The 13,041-nt window shown below is 42.4% G+C and overlaps 1 protein-coding gene across 2 annotated transcripts; it reads right to left on the bottom strand.

Annotated features, from left to right (window-relative positions):
• Nucleotides 1–229: 229 nt before the first annotated feature.
• On the bottom strand, nucleotides 230–10,968 carry LOC131953214 (uncharacterized). Of its 2 annotated transcripts, XM_059316299.1 has the most exons (3): nucleotides 10,878–10,968; nucleotides 1,678–1,729; nucleotides 230–1,221 (listed from the first exon to the last, which is right to left on the bottom strand). In XM_059316299.1, the coding sequence occupies exon 3, from the start codon at nucleotides 1,201–1,203 to the stop codon at nucleotides 574–576; it is 630 nt and encodes a 209-aa protein (XP_059172282.1). In that variant the 5' UTR covers nucleotides 1,204–1,221; nucleotides 1,678–1,729; nucleotides 10,878–10,968; the 3' UTR covers nucleotides 230–573. The 2 variants fall into 2 exon arrangements, with proteins under 2 accessions (XP_059172282.1, XP_059172281.1); XM_059316298.1 differs by lacking the exon at nucleotides 1,678–1,729.
• Between the last annotated feature and the right edge of the window lie 2,073 nt (nucleotides 10,969–13,041).

A 13,041-nucleotide genomic window follows, 5' to 3' on the forward strand; every position in this document is an offset into this window, starting at 1 on the left:
AGTGTCAGTATTGTTCACTTAGTGTCAGTATTGTTAACTTAGTGTCAGTATTGTTAACTTAGTGTCAGTATTGTTAACTTAGTGTCAGTATTGTTAACTTAGTGTCAGTATTGTTAACTTAGTGTCAGTATTGTTAACTTAGTGTCAGTATTGTTAACTTAGTGTCAGTATTGTTAACTTAGTGTCAGTATTGTTAACTTAGTGTCAGTATTGTTAACTTAGTGTCAGTATTGTTAACTCGGTGTCAGTATTGTTAACTTAGTGTCAGTATTGTTAACTTATTGTCAGTATTGTTAACTTATTGTCAGTATTGTTAACTTAGTGTCAGTATTGTTAACTTATTGTCAGTATTGTTAACTTATTGTCAGTATTGTTAACTTAGTGTTAGTATTTTTAACTTATTGTCAGTATTGTTAACTTAGTGTTAGTATTGTTAACTTAGTGTCAGTATTGTTAACTTATTGTCAGTATTGTTAACTTAGTGTTAGTATTGTTAACTTATTGTCAGTATTGTTAACTTAGTGTCAGTATTGTTAACTTAGTGTTAGTATTGTTAACTTATTGTCAGTATTGTTAAGCCTCCTCGTCAGGGATGCTCTCAAGCATGGGCGACTTGTCACGCATGGGTGACCTCTCTCTCTGGTACAGCCCTCTTGACGGCCCCAGCTCTGAGCTCAGGCCTCGTGAAGGCCCAAACTCCGAGCTCAAGCAGCCCTTTGTCCCTACTGGGTGTTCCCTGGCATCCTCAGACTCGCTGATTAAATTCTCCGTGGTCTCGTCGGGAATAATTGGCACTCTCCCCAGGAGGGTGCCCGCGGCGGCCGCAGCGAAGGCGGCAGTGGCTAAAGCGGGCGGCGGGCGCGTCGCCTTGGTAACGATATTGGTCGCTGTCTGACACGTCTGCTTGACTTCTGAATTCCTCTGCAGGTACTCGTCGTAGTAGTCGACTTCCGTGCCCTCCCGCCGCTGTCGCTTGATCTGGGTGATGATGAGCGTCATCAAGGCCGTGGCGTAGAAGACGATGACGATGATGACGTAGAGCAGCTCGTTCAGCTGACTGTCCTTGAAGGCCTCGTGCGGCCCCACGCCGATGTGCGTGCTGTTGATGACGATGATGTGCTGCTGCTCCGAGAGGTGGATGTTCAGGATGCTGCCGTTCAGGACCATGATCTGGGACTGACCTCGGGGCGAGAACTTGGACATTGTGGTCGGCTGGTCAGTCTGGAAGAAAATAAAATGGGCTGATCAGTCTGAAAGAAAAATAAGTTTGGCTGATGAATATGTCTATTGAGTACGTCTATTAATAGGTACTATTAACGCACATATGGAAACCACGTGACGCCATATTTAATGTAAGTAAACATATAGTGCAGTGGCGTCTTCTGATGTGAAACCCGATGTTGTGACCAGTAGCGTAGCGAGGGGGGGCGACATATGTCCCCGGGCGCCGACCTTGGGGGCGCCAAAATGGGTTGGAAAAATAAATTGAAAGGTTGAGGGGGGTGTAAATTGAAAGTTTGAGGGGGGGGGGGTGCAAATCAAAATCTTGAGGGGGGTGCAAATCGAAAGTTTGAGGGGGGGGGGGGGTGCAAATCGGAAAGTTTGTCCCCGGGCGCCGGGAAGGGTCGCTACGCCTCTGGTTGTGACTAAGCGTGTGACCCACCTTTATACACGTACCAACACGATATTTACTTGTAGCTAGTACAAACCCTTCTTGTTAATTGAGACACTGGAAACAACAAATCATTAAATAGAGCTCCAGGTTGATCAGGTATGTTTTAATGCATGATGAAAAACATTACTGAGACCATAAAAACATGAAAATTATTTTTTTTTAAAACAGAAAGTAATATTTTCTATTTGAAAGTGAAAAAGTGGTAAAACGGGCAACCATATATCACTAGTCAGTGACGGCCCTAGGTTTACTGTGGCACTGGAATCGATAACGTATAGCAGAACGATTTCTCTTGCCCGGACCTTCTGTGGAAAATCTATCAGGGAGTTCTATCTTCATACAGGCTGTCGGGCTGTTGTTCTTAATCCTGGCTGTACGGTTGTTGGTCTTAATCTTAATCCTGAATGTTGATTTTAATCCTGGCTGTATGGATGTTGTTCTTAATCCTGGCTGTACGGTTGTTGGTCTTAATCTTAATCCTGAATGTTGATTTTAATCCTGGCTGTATGGATGTTGTTCTTAATCCTGGCTGTATGGTTGTTGGTCTTAATCTTAATCCTAGCCGTTTTTTGTTTTAATCCTGGCTGTATGGCTGTTGTTCTTAATCCTGGCTGTATGGTTGTTGGTCTTAATCTTAATCCTAGCCGTTTTTTGTTTTAATCCTGGCTGTATGGTTGTTGGTCTTAATCTTAATCCTAGCCGTTTTTTTGTTTTAGGGGACATGGATGACCATTAGGGGACATGGGTGACCATTAGGGGACATGTGTTACCATAAGGGGACATGTGTTACCATTAGGGGACATGTGTTACCATTAGGGGACATGTGTTACCATTAGGGGACATGTGTTACCATTAGGGGACATGTGTTACCATTAGGGGACATGTGTTACCATTAGGGGACATGTGTTACCATTAGGGGACATGTGTTACCATTAGGGGACATGTGTTACCATTAGGGGACATGTGTTACCATTAGGGGACATGTGTTACCATTAGGGGACATGGATGACCATTAGGGGACATGGGTGACCATTAGGGGACATGTGTTACCATTAGGGGACAAGTGTTGCCATTAGGGGACAAGTGTTACCATTAGGGGACATGGGTGACCATTAGGGGACATGTGTTACCATTAGGGGACAAGTGTTGCCATTAGGGGACAAGTGTTACCATTAGGGGACATGGGTGACCATTAGGGGACATGGATGACCATTAGGGGACATGTGTTACCATTAGGGGACAAGTGTTGCCATTAGGGGACAAGTGTTACCATTAGGGGACATGGATGACCATTAGGGGACATGGATGACCATTAGGGGACAAGGATGACCATTAGGGGACAAGTGTTACCATTAGGGGACAAGTGTTACCATTAGGGGACATGGGTTACCATTAGGGGACATGTGTTACCATTAGGGGACATGTGTTACCATTAGGGGACATGTGTTACCATTAGGGGACATGTGTTACCATTAGGGGACATGGGTGACCATTAGGGGACATGGATGACCATTAGGGGACATGTGTTACCATTAGGGGACATGTGTTACCATTAGGGGACATGGATGACCATTAGGGGACATGGATGACCATTAGGGGACATGGATGACCATTAGGGGACAAGTGTTACCATTAGGGGACAAGTGTTGCCATTAGGGGACAAGTGTTACCATTAGGGGACATGGGTGACCATTAGGGGACATGGGTGACCATTAGGGGACATGTGTTACCATAAGGGGACAAGTGTTACCATTAGGGGACATGGGTGACCATTAGGGGACATGGGTGACCATTAGGGGACCCCTCACACACACACAGATCATAGCTGTGTGGAACAACTCACACACAGACACACACTACTACACAATCCGTCACTCAAAGTTAAGATAGAACTCAAGCAGAAACATCACCTTACGCTAACACGTAAAACACACAGCTACATTCATCACTGTTCGAACTTTCCTTTGGAAAAAAAACTGTTTCGGTGAAAATAACAGCGTGGCCAGGTTTACAAACACAGGTAAACCTCAGCACAGAGCAGACGTACAGATAACTGTAGCAGATCCCACGGGAACCAATCAATAGCCAGAGCTTTGCAGCATGTTAGTTTCCGATTTATGCAAAATTTCATTAAGACATGGCTTGTGGCTATTGTCAGGGGCCAGTACTCGCTTTCCCGCCACACGATTTGTCGAACCTGAAGCTCGTGTAGGGTATTTTGGAAAGGGGAGGGGAGCATTAATTAATTACAGTCTTCGATCAACAATTGGGCGTGCCTTATCAGTAACTGGTTTGCCATTTTAAGATAAAGTTCTATATAAGAAATTCGTTTCCATGGAGATTTTGATGTGATGTTTGGCAAACAATTACTCCCGTTAACTCGCCAGATAAATTTGTCTTCATTTGACTTCAAATTTCTTAGGACTATATTTAGGGGTATTTTTCAATTGTTATTTACGTGTACGGAAATAAATGAAGAAAAAGTTGAAAATTCGATAAAGCTTTTTGATGCTCAAGCTGAAGATTTTTGTTTAAAACCAAACAAAATACCATGTCACGTAATATCTTATCACGTGATGTCTAGCACATTACGTCTGGTCTTGTGATGATCACCACGTGATGTCTAACACATCATGTCTGGCTGTAATGTCCAACATTTTACATTAACGCTTTTAATTTATTAATTACTGGTCATTTAGCCCCCTCCCTCCTTCCCCCCCCCCCCCTCCCCATGACTTGAAACTGTTGTCGCCCAGCTTCTCACCAGGAACCTCTACTGCCGTCTGACGCACGACTGAGAGAAAGTTGTTTGTTTCAATTATTCAATGATTAACACAGGCCGCGTCTAGTTAAATCAACATTATCATTGGCTGAGATACTGAGTACAAACGAACCTCGTCAACTGGACAAACAAGATTGTTTTTTTAACTAGCTCGTGTGTGTGATTTAAGATAAATGCGATGCAATATTAAATAGAAAAAACAGGGCAACTATTTAGTTCTACAATAAAATAAGAATTATATTGCTCTAATCTTTGATGAAGCGGCCAATCAACACCAAATTAAAAAAAATTAAGATTTTGAGTCAACAACTAATGTGTCAGTGAAGGTTATCAGGGCGGCAAAAGGCTGAAAGTTTCAAAAATTAGAGAAAGGAAAAAACTTCACAGACGTAAAGTTAACTTAATGTTTGTTCAATGTTGTCACGGGGAATCACCCGCTATGATGGCCCAGTGAGACGATCTACAGGGGAGGCAAATCGTGTTATTAGATAAAGGGAAAGAAATCAATTTTAACCTGTCATATTGTCAGACAGGCAACTAAAATAAACATGGATCTGCCCACACTGATGTAAAGCTCTCTATACATCGAGGGTTCTGTCAGAATTTTAGGACGTATGACGTTATAATTTGAAACATTTAGGGACGTACGATATAACTTGAAACATTTAGGGACGTACCTTATAACTTGAAACATTTAGGACGTATGATACTACTTGAAACATTTAGGGACGTACGATATAATTTGAAACATTTAGGGACGTACGATATAATTTGAAACATTTAGGGACGTACGATATAATTTGAAACATTTAGGGGCGTACGATATAACTTGAAACATTTAGGAACGTACGATATAATTTGAAACATTTATAACTTGAAACATTTTGGGACGTACGATATAACTTTATAAGCTTGAGAGACGTACGCTATAACTTGGAACAACAAAAATCAGAAAGTTCCATTCACATAACTTTTAAATTAGTTGAGCTCCTTATCTCTTTTAGCTTAGCAACAGCTATCGGACCTCTTTTTGTTTGGCGGTTGTACAAAACATCTAGGAGTTTATGAGCTCACGGTAGTCTAACGAGAGCTAAAGGAACTTAAAGCTCGCTCTCTCGTGTTGTTTACCATATCTGTCTTGGATATTGGTGCAAAGCTCTGTTCGGAGGGAGACGCTAAATTTGTGTCAGAATGTGTGTCCACGGCTAGTTTTGCCCTAAATCGCCACCCACTTTGTTGTTAACTGAGGGCATCATGTTCCTTGCCGCAGTAGACGCTGGTATGTATTGGCCGTCATATTAAAAAAAAACATCAGTGTATTATAAGTTCACTGTCTGAATGGGCCTATCGTGAAGTTGCATCACGTTTTGAATACAATCGTTAACGTTGTTACAGTTCCTGTAAAACATTCCGCGTATGAAAGAAACAATCAAATGGCAAGATCCAGGGTCAAATTGATATCAGTGGTCTTAGAAAAATGGACGGTCTATACATTTACATAATATAACAAGTCCCATGTAATGACTTAAATATTAAACTTCTCCGCGTCTATTATAAGCACACACACAAGCACGTGCACGTATACACGTGCTGGACATTACCCCCCCCCCCCCCCCCCCCCGTAGATTACATCCTGTTGGCCATCCCTTCCAATCTGCCACTCCCCGACAGATCAATTGACAGCGGGTAATTGACGGGGGGGGGGGGGAACTAATTGCAGGAAGGAGCGACCGGGGCTAATTGACAGGAAAGTATAGATAAAAACAACCTAGCCCATGCCCGCCCCAGCCTGAAAGTCTGGATCCGCCTATGAATCTGGGCATCGCAATATCGACGATGTTCTGCGGCACGGTCGCATTCAGACGGACATGGTCTCAATAACCAGATGCACACAATCTCAAATCTCCGGGTAAAAGATCTATAACGATCGCTGTCTGGCTAAAAATATAACAGCAACTGAAAGGCTTCACCCATGTGTCATCTATGAGCTTGAATCCCTCTAACACTATTATCTCACGCTCAAATATTTTTTTTTAATCCCTAAAATCAACACTCCTTGCAAAAATACTGATTTTATTTTTATTTTATATTTTTAAAATATTTTTTTGCAAGACGGCGTGCAACTGCACAAAGAAATTATGTTATTGTTGTTGTTTTTTTATTGAGATAAAAAGATTTATATTTAATGAAAAGTAAAAATAACGATTGTGTTGCGAGAATAGCTCGGCTTTGTGTGAATGTAACTCGAATTTTTTTAGAAGCAACAATCAAACGTTTCTTTCGTTTAGCAATAAAATTAGAGTTATATTTATATAGCCTACTCATCAATATAAGGTAGAGCAGAAAGGGCAGCTCAGGACATTACAGCACGAAATGCTTAGGGCACTGAGGCATTAGAACATTGAGGGGGACCAAGGCATCAAGGCATTCACTGCTAGATCTAGTAGTAAACATGGTCAACAATATAGTATGGCCAATAAAAGCTTTGTCAACGGCAAGAGTGGATAGGGGCAAGCATGGATAGAGGCAAGCATGGATAGAGGCAAGCATGGAAAGAGGCAAGCGTGGATAGAGGCAAGCAGAGGCAAGCATGGATAGAGGCAAGCAGAGGCAAGCGTGGATAGAGGCAAGCAGAGGCAAGCATGGATAGAGGCAAGCATGGATAGAGGCAAGCTTGGATAGAGGCAAGCATGGATAGAGGCAAACATGTATAGAGGCAAGCATGGATAGAGGCAAGCATGGATAGAGGCAAGCATGGATAGAGACAAGCATGAATAGAGGAAAGCATGGATAGGGGCAAGCATGGATAGAGGCAAGCATGGAAAGAGGCAAGCGTGGATAGAGGCAAGCAGAGGCAAGCATGGATAGAGGCAAGCATGGATAGAGGCAAGCTTGGATAGAGGCAAGCATGGATAGAGGCAAACATGTATAGAGGCAAGCATGGATAGAGGCAAGCATGGATAGAGGCAAGCATGGATAGAGACAAGCATGAATAGAGGAAAGCATGGATAGAGGCAAGCATGGATAGAGGCAAGCATGGAAAGAGGCAAGCGTGGATAGAGGCAAGCAGAGGCAAGCTTGGATAGAGGCAAGCATGGATAGAGGCAAGCTTGGATAGAGGCAAGCATGGATAGAGGCAAGCATGGATAGAGACAAGCATGGATAGAGGCAAGCATGGATAGAGGCAAGCATGGATAGAGACAAGCATGAATAGAGGAAAGCATGGATAGAGGCCAGCATGGATAGAGGCAAGCGTGGATAGAGGCAAGCATGGATAGAGGCAAGCATGGATAGAGGCAAGCATGGATAGAGGCAAGCATGGCTAGTGGAAAGCATGGCTGTGACATGTATAGCTTTTGGTAGGCAAGACCAATGCAAACTGCAAGAATAACCAATGACAAATATTGCCGACGTCAAGCATGGCCGACCCCAATAAACAGAGATTAGCCCGCTGACGTGTTATAAATTAGGGTCGATAATAATCAGCATCGATTTTTCACGGCATCGCTACTCATCATATAATTGAACATATCCTGCTCCATAGTCGCTGATACCCCGCCACACAGGTCAACTTGCCTGATACACCGCCACACCACCGCCACACGGACTGGTCAACCTGCCTGATAAACCGCCACACGGACAGGTCAACCTGCCTGATACACCACCACACGGACAGGTCAACCTATCTGATACACCGTCACATCACAACCACACGGACAGGTCAACCTGCCTGATACACCACCACACGGACAGGTCAACCTGCCTGATACACCACCACACGGACAGGTCAACCTGCCTGATACACCACCACACGGACAGGTCAACCTGCCTGATACACCACCACACGGACAGGTCAACCTGCCTGATACACCACCACACGGACAGGTCAACCTGCCTGATACACCGCCACACGGACAGGTCAACCTGCCTGATACACCACCACACGGACAGGTCAACCTGCCTGATACACCACCACACGGACAGGTCAACCTGCCTGATACACCACCACACGGACAGGTCAACCTGCCTGATACACCACCACACGGACAGGTCAACAGGCACGTTCCTTGACAGCAAAAAAAAAAAAAAACCTAGCAGCGAATATCTGGCTTCGTAAAACTAATTACATTAAACTAATATCAACTAATTATATTCATTGATTTCTTTATCATTGATATTGAATTTTGAGTCATCTTTTTTTACATTACATTTTCTTGTTAAAGCCTTCAATGGCTTGTGCTGGCATTTACACGAATCACGAAAGAAAAACCTTGACCTAATCTATTTTTGGCTTGTTCTAATGTCCAAAACAAAGGCTTCTTTTTCCATCAACTTCTTTCACTATTCTAAGGCCTTTTAAAAGATTTTGATGCATGAGCATTCTATAGCTTCTACAAACATTTTTTATAGTAAATTAGATTAGTGCCGCGGCGATGTTTTGCTGACATTATTTTGTTGCTTGATAGTTTTATCTTTGTTGCTTTAGCAGCGGGTATTTAGAAACTCCACTTCAGAACCTTGCTCTAAAAATATCACATGTTGTTCCTGACACTGCCATTGGGTCAGTCACTCGATTTGTCATTAGTAAACGTCACATGCTTCTTTCAAATTGATTTCATTATTTATGGAAAAACATTAGGGGCTAAATCCAAATACTTGACATGGCCACTTAAAAATTTGTTTCCAAAATCACAATCAGAAACTTTCCCAAATGAATTAATTTTTATTCGATGGGTTAAAAAAAATTGCATCCGCCTGGCCTAGATTAGGTGGTATAGAGACGCTTTTTACATCTGACAAAAGTCCGAACTGCCCCTCCCCCTAGAGTGTTACGTTACGTTATTTATGGACGACCTTCTTCCCCCCCCCCCTCACCCATGACTTTAAAAGCTGTCGATGTGACACAGGTCTTTGCAGAATAACGTTTAAGGTACGCTTGAATTCGTACTTGGAGGTAATATCAAGCCAAGATATAAAAAGATTGATGGTTGTAGAAAATATTCGGATGGATGAATGGATAAACGTGAAAACAAGAGTATGACTCTAAAACCAGGTACCGGGTACAAAAACAAACTGAATGCGCCAATCTAATTGTAAACAAGAGAAAACACTAACCCGCAATCCTCTAGCGCGCATGCGTCAAAGCAAATGAGTTTTCTCACCCGACGGTTCACGTCATCAAAAGATTTGTTTAACGGAATCCGACCAGCGCGGTAAATAGACAACACGTTAGTTGCGTGCAGCTTAATGACACGGTGAAATCAAATAAAGGACCCACCACCATTTTGTATTCTCGGGGGTTCGAGACACGCTAAAGTGTAACCCGCCTCGCGTTTTTTAAAAATATCCTCTGACCCGCCTTGTATTGATGGAATATTTCAGGTCGTGCTGTGCAAAAGATTACGAGATTTAACTTCCCAATTCTATTTCTAGCTCTGCAGGGGATAAAAATGTAAAACAGCTTGCAATAGCTATTGGGAATACGTTGCCTGTTGTTTTTTCAGCACTATGTAATTAGTGTATTTCGAATCTCTCAGAGCTATTTTAAGAAAGTCAATGTAAGCAGGCCTATTTTGGAGTAGTCGATATAAGCGGGGCTATTTTAGGGTAGTCAATGTAAGCGGGACTATTTTAGAGTAGCCGATGTAAGCGGGACTATTTTAGGGTGGTCAATGTAAGTGAGAATATAAAGGTTTACGATATTAGCAGGGCAATTTTAAGACAGTCGATGTAATTGTAAACAGACTACATTTGAGGTAGCCGAAAAAATGGGCTACGTTTGATGTAGCCGAATGTCGGGCTACATTTGAGGTAGCCAAAATGCTAGACTACTTATGAGGTAGCCAGGGTAGGGGTTACATAAAAGTTGGATGAATGTGACGATGTTACAAGTGTGCCTATGTTTGTAACAACACTATCCGGGCAATCAAATCTTGTTTTTAAACTACAATTAACCCAGGATGTAGACCTATAACTATAACTAAAGAGTCACGTGATCTTACCACAGTCGTCATTACTAAACACGCGCACACACACACACACACACACACACACACACACACGCGCGCGCGCGCACACACACACACACACACACACAAACACACTCATCACTAGAGGCTCTTACAAATGTGTTTAATCAACGACACGGAGTAATTGAACAGTATCGATACACAAAGTATTACTTACTCCCCCCATCCCCCCTCCAGCCTCGTCCCCGACCAATCCTGTCCCACGTGACAGGCGCGATGTACACGTAGCAGTGATAAATGACGTCACTGTGATGGTATAAATACGGGTTTTACAATTCACATCTCTACTGACGTGAGCATTATAAAATAAAACACATAGCTAGGTCTACTAGATCTAGTACATGGACACGTGGAATGCACGTACAACCGTTCGTCCTGGGTGAGTACTCACATGTGTCCAGCGATGTCTGCGTCATGCTACGGCATACGGATGACACATCAACAAAACATTGTCACGACCAAGCCCAAACGACAATAGGTTTAGTGTCTGTCACACGTTCCCGATGCCATCCTGGCAATGCCTCTGTGACAACCTGAGCTACGGTGCTCAGTTCGGTCATTTTGTATGAGAAGCTGAAATAGTTTCTGGCAACCGGGTCGATGGGATGCGTCAGTGCTGGCGATAACGGTGCAGGTCGATATTATACTCTGATAGAAATAATGTGCACGTGAGCAGACCACACGAATAGCGGGGAGAAAAATCTCAACGTGAGCATTTAACGGTTTTATAATTTGAAGGTTTACACACTGGAGTTTGTGTTTCTTCCAAACTGATGGACGCCTTAAATGACACCCCATACTTAGGACAGAGAACGGCCTTAAATGACGCCCCATACCTAGAAAAGAGAACGGCCCTAAATGACGCCCCATACATAGAAAAGAGAACCGCCCTAAATTACGCGCTATACCTAGATCAGAGAACGGCTTTAAATAACGCCCCATACCTAGGACCAAACCTATGAAGTCCAGCCCATAGCTAGAACGGAATGACCCCAAATGACGTCTCACTTCAAGGACGGGCAAGAGTGCTAGTATTTAAATACTCTGTAATCTCTTGATATATTATAAAAGCCCATGTGCGCACTTCTCTCTCTCTCTGTCCGCAATTTTCTATATTATATATTTTATATAAATTCTATTTCGTTGGGGGGGGGGGGAGGGGTTGACCAGTGGCGTGCTAAGTCGGGTGTCACCCGGTGCGGCACTTGGTGGTGTCACCCCCAAGAAACTATATATATATATATATATATATATATATATATATATATATATATATATATATATATATATATATATATATATATATATATATGTGTGTGTGTGTGTGTGTGTGTGAGAGAGAGAGAGAGAGAGTGTGTGTGAGTGTGTGTATGTGTATAGGCTTTAATCATTGCAGAATTAATAGCAACCATGTTTATCTATAGTCTGTTAATAATACAGTTGCGTGAAGCATTGTTTTCTCTATATTTAGCAGGTTTACGTCATAGTGTCACCTCCACACTCTTGTAATGATTTTCGATTTGTACATAAAAGACTATTTAACTTTAATAATTAATCATTAATGGAACAGGCAAAAAAGCATTTTTCTTCTGTACTTTTTGTAATTGTTTGCCTTGGTGTCACCCCCGTAAATGGTGTCACCCGGTGCGGTCTGCACCCAACGCTAGACTCCCCCCCCCCCCCCCCCGAAGAGATGCTTGGAAGAAACTCGGGTAGGATGGTTAGAAAGATTCTTTGTTTTCTTTTATATTCTGTCGACGACACAGGGGCTTTTCAAAAAGTCATTTTTTGTCAGTTTTAATTGTATGTGCTATATAGATCTGGTCCTGCCTTCGAACCTGGTGGATTTGGACTCGTTTATTTTTCTTATGTTTGTGTGGATAGCCAACTTTCAGTCGTATAGATAATACTGAGAGAGCCACGTGATACATATGTTAAGCGTGTACACAATCTTTTGCTAAAATCTCATCAGTTGACATTTTATTTCCTTTCTTAGAATAATTGCGTATTTTTATTGGCATTTGTTTACTTATTGTTCAACAGTTTTTCATGTAACAGACACACACATAGATATTATAGGGCCCGCAAATTATTTCCGTCGGGGACCCCCGCTTAAACTTAATCCGTCCCTGCTAGGCTCTAGGTGTGTCAAAAAACTTGACGGACCAACACTTTAAACATTACAACATTTTGTGCAATCCATGGTGTCAAGTTGTGGACAGTTAGGTCTACTGCACCACAGCCTCCAATGGGGCTCACTCTTCATTAGGCATGTCACAGCGTACTGGTCACGACCTGAGACCTAATCTAGTACAGACTCTACAGATAGAGCAGTAAACAAAACTGTTTACATCTCTCTGACCTACCAGTGAGAACCCAGTGTGTACCTATAGATAACAAGTCAAATAGTTGTTTTTTGTACTAAGGCACTCAGATTTTAAGTTAGTTTCCAGCTTTACATTTATATAAACATAACGGTTTTTGTATGTATGTCTGTAACAGTAAATTCAAACTTGTAAATAACTTGTGTCACAAGTGTAAGGTTTTTAAAATTC

The sequence above is a fragment of the Physella acuta genome, unplaced genomic scaffold (assembly GCF_028476545.2).
Source record: "Physella acuta isolate Inbredline_101_S28 unplaced genomic scaffold, ASM2847654v3 ptg000913l, whole genome shotgun sequence".
Taxonomy (NCBI): Eukaryota; Metazoa; Mollusca; class Gastropoda; family Physidae; genus Physella; species Physella acuta.

Coding starts and splice junctions, on each gene's coding strand:
- LOC131953214 (XM_059316298.1), bottom strand. CDS start 1,203: ATGTCCAAGTTCTCGCCCCGAGGTCAGTCCCAGATCATGGTCCTGAAC.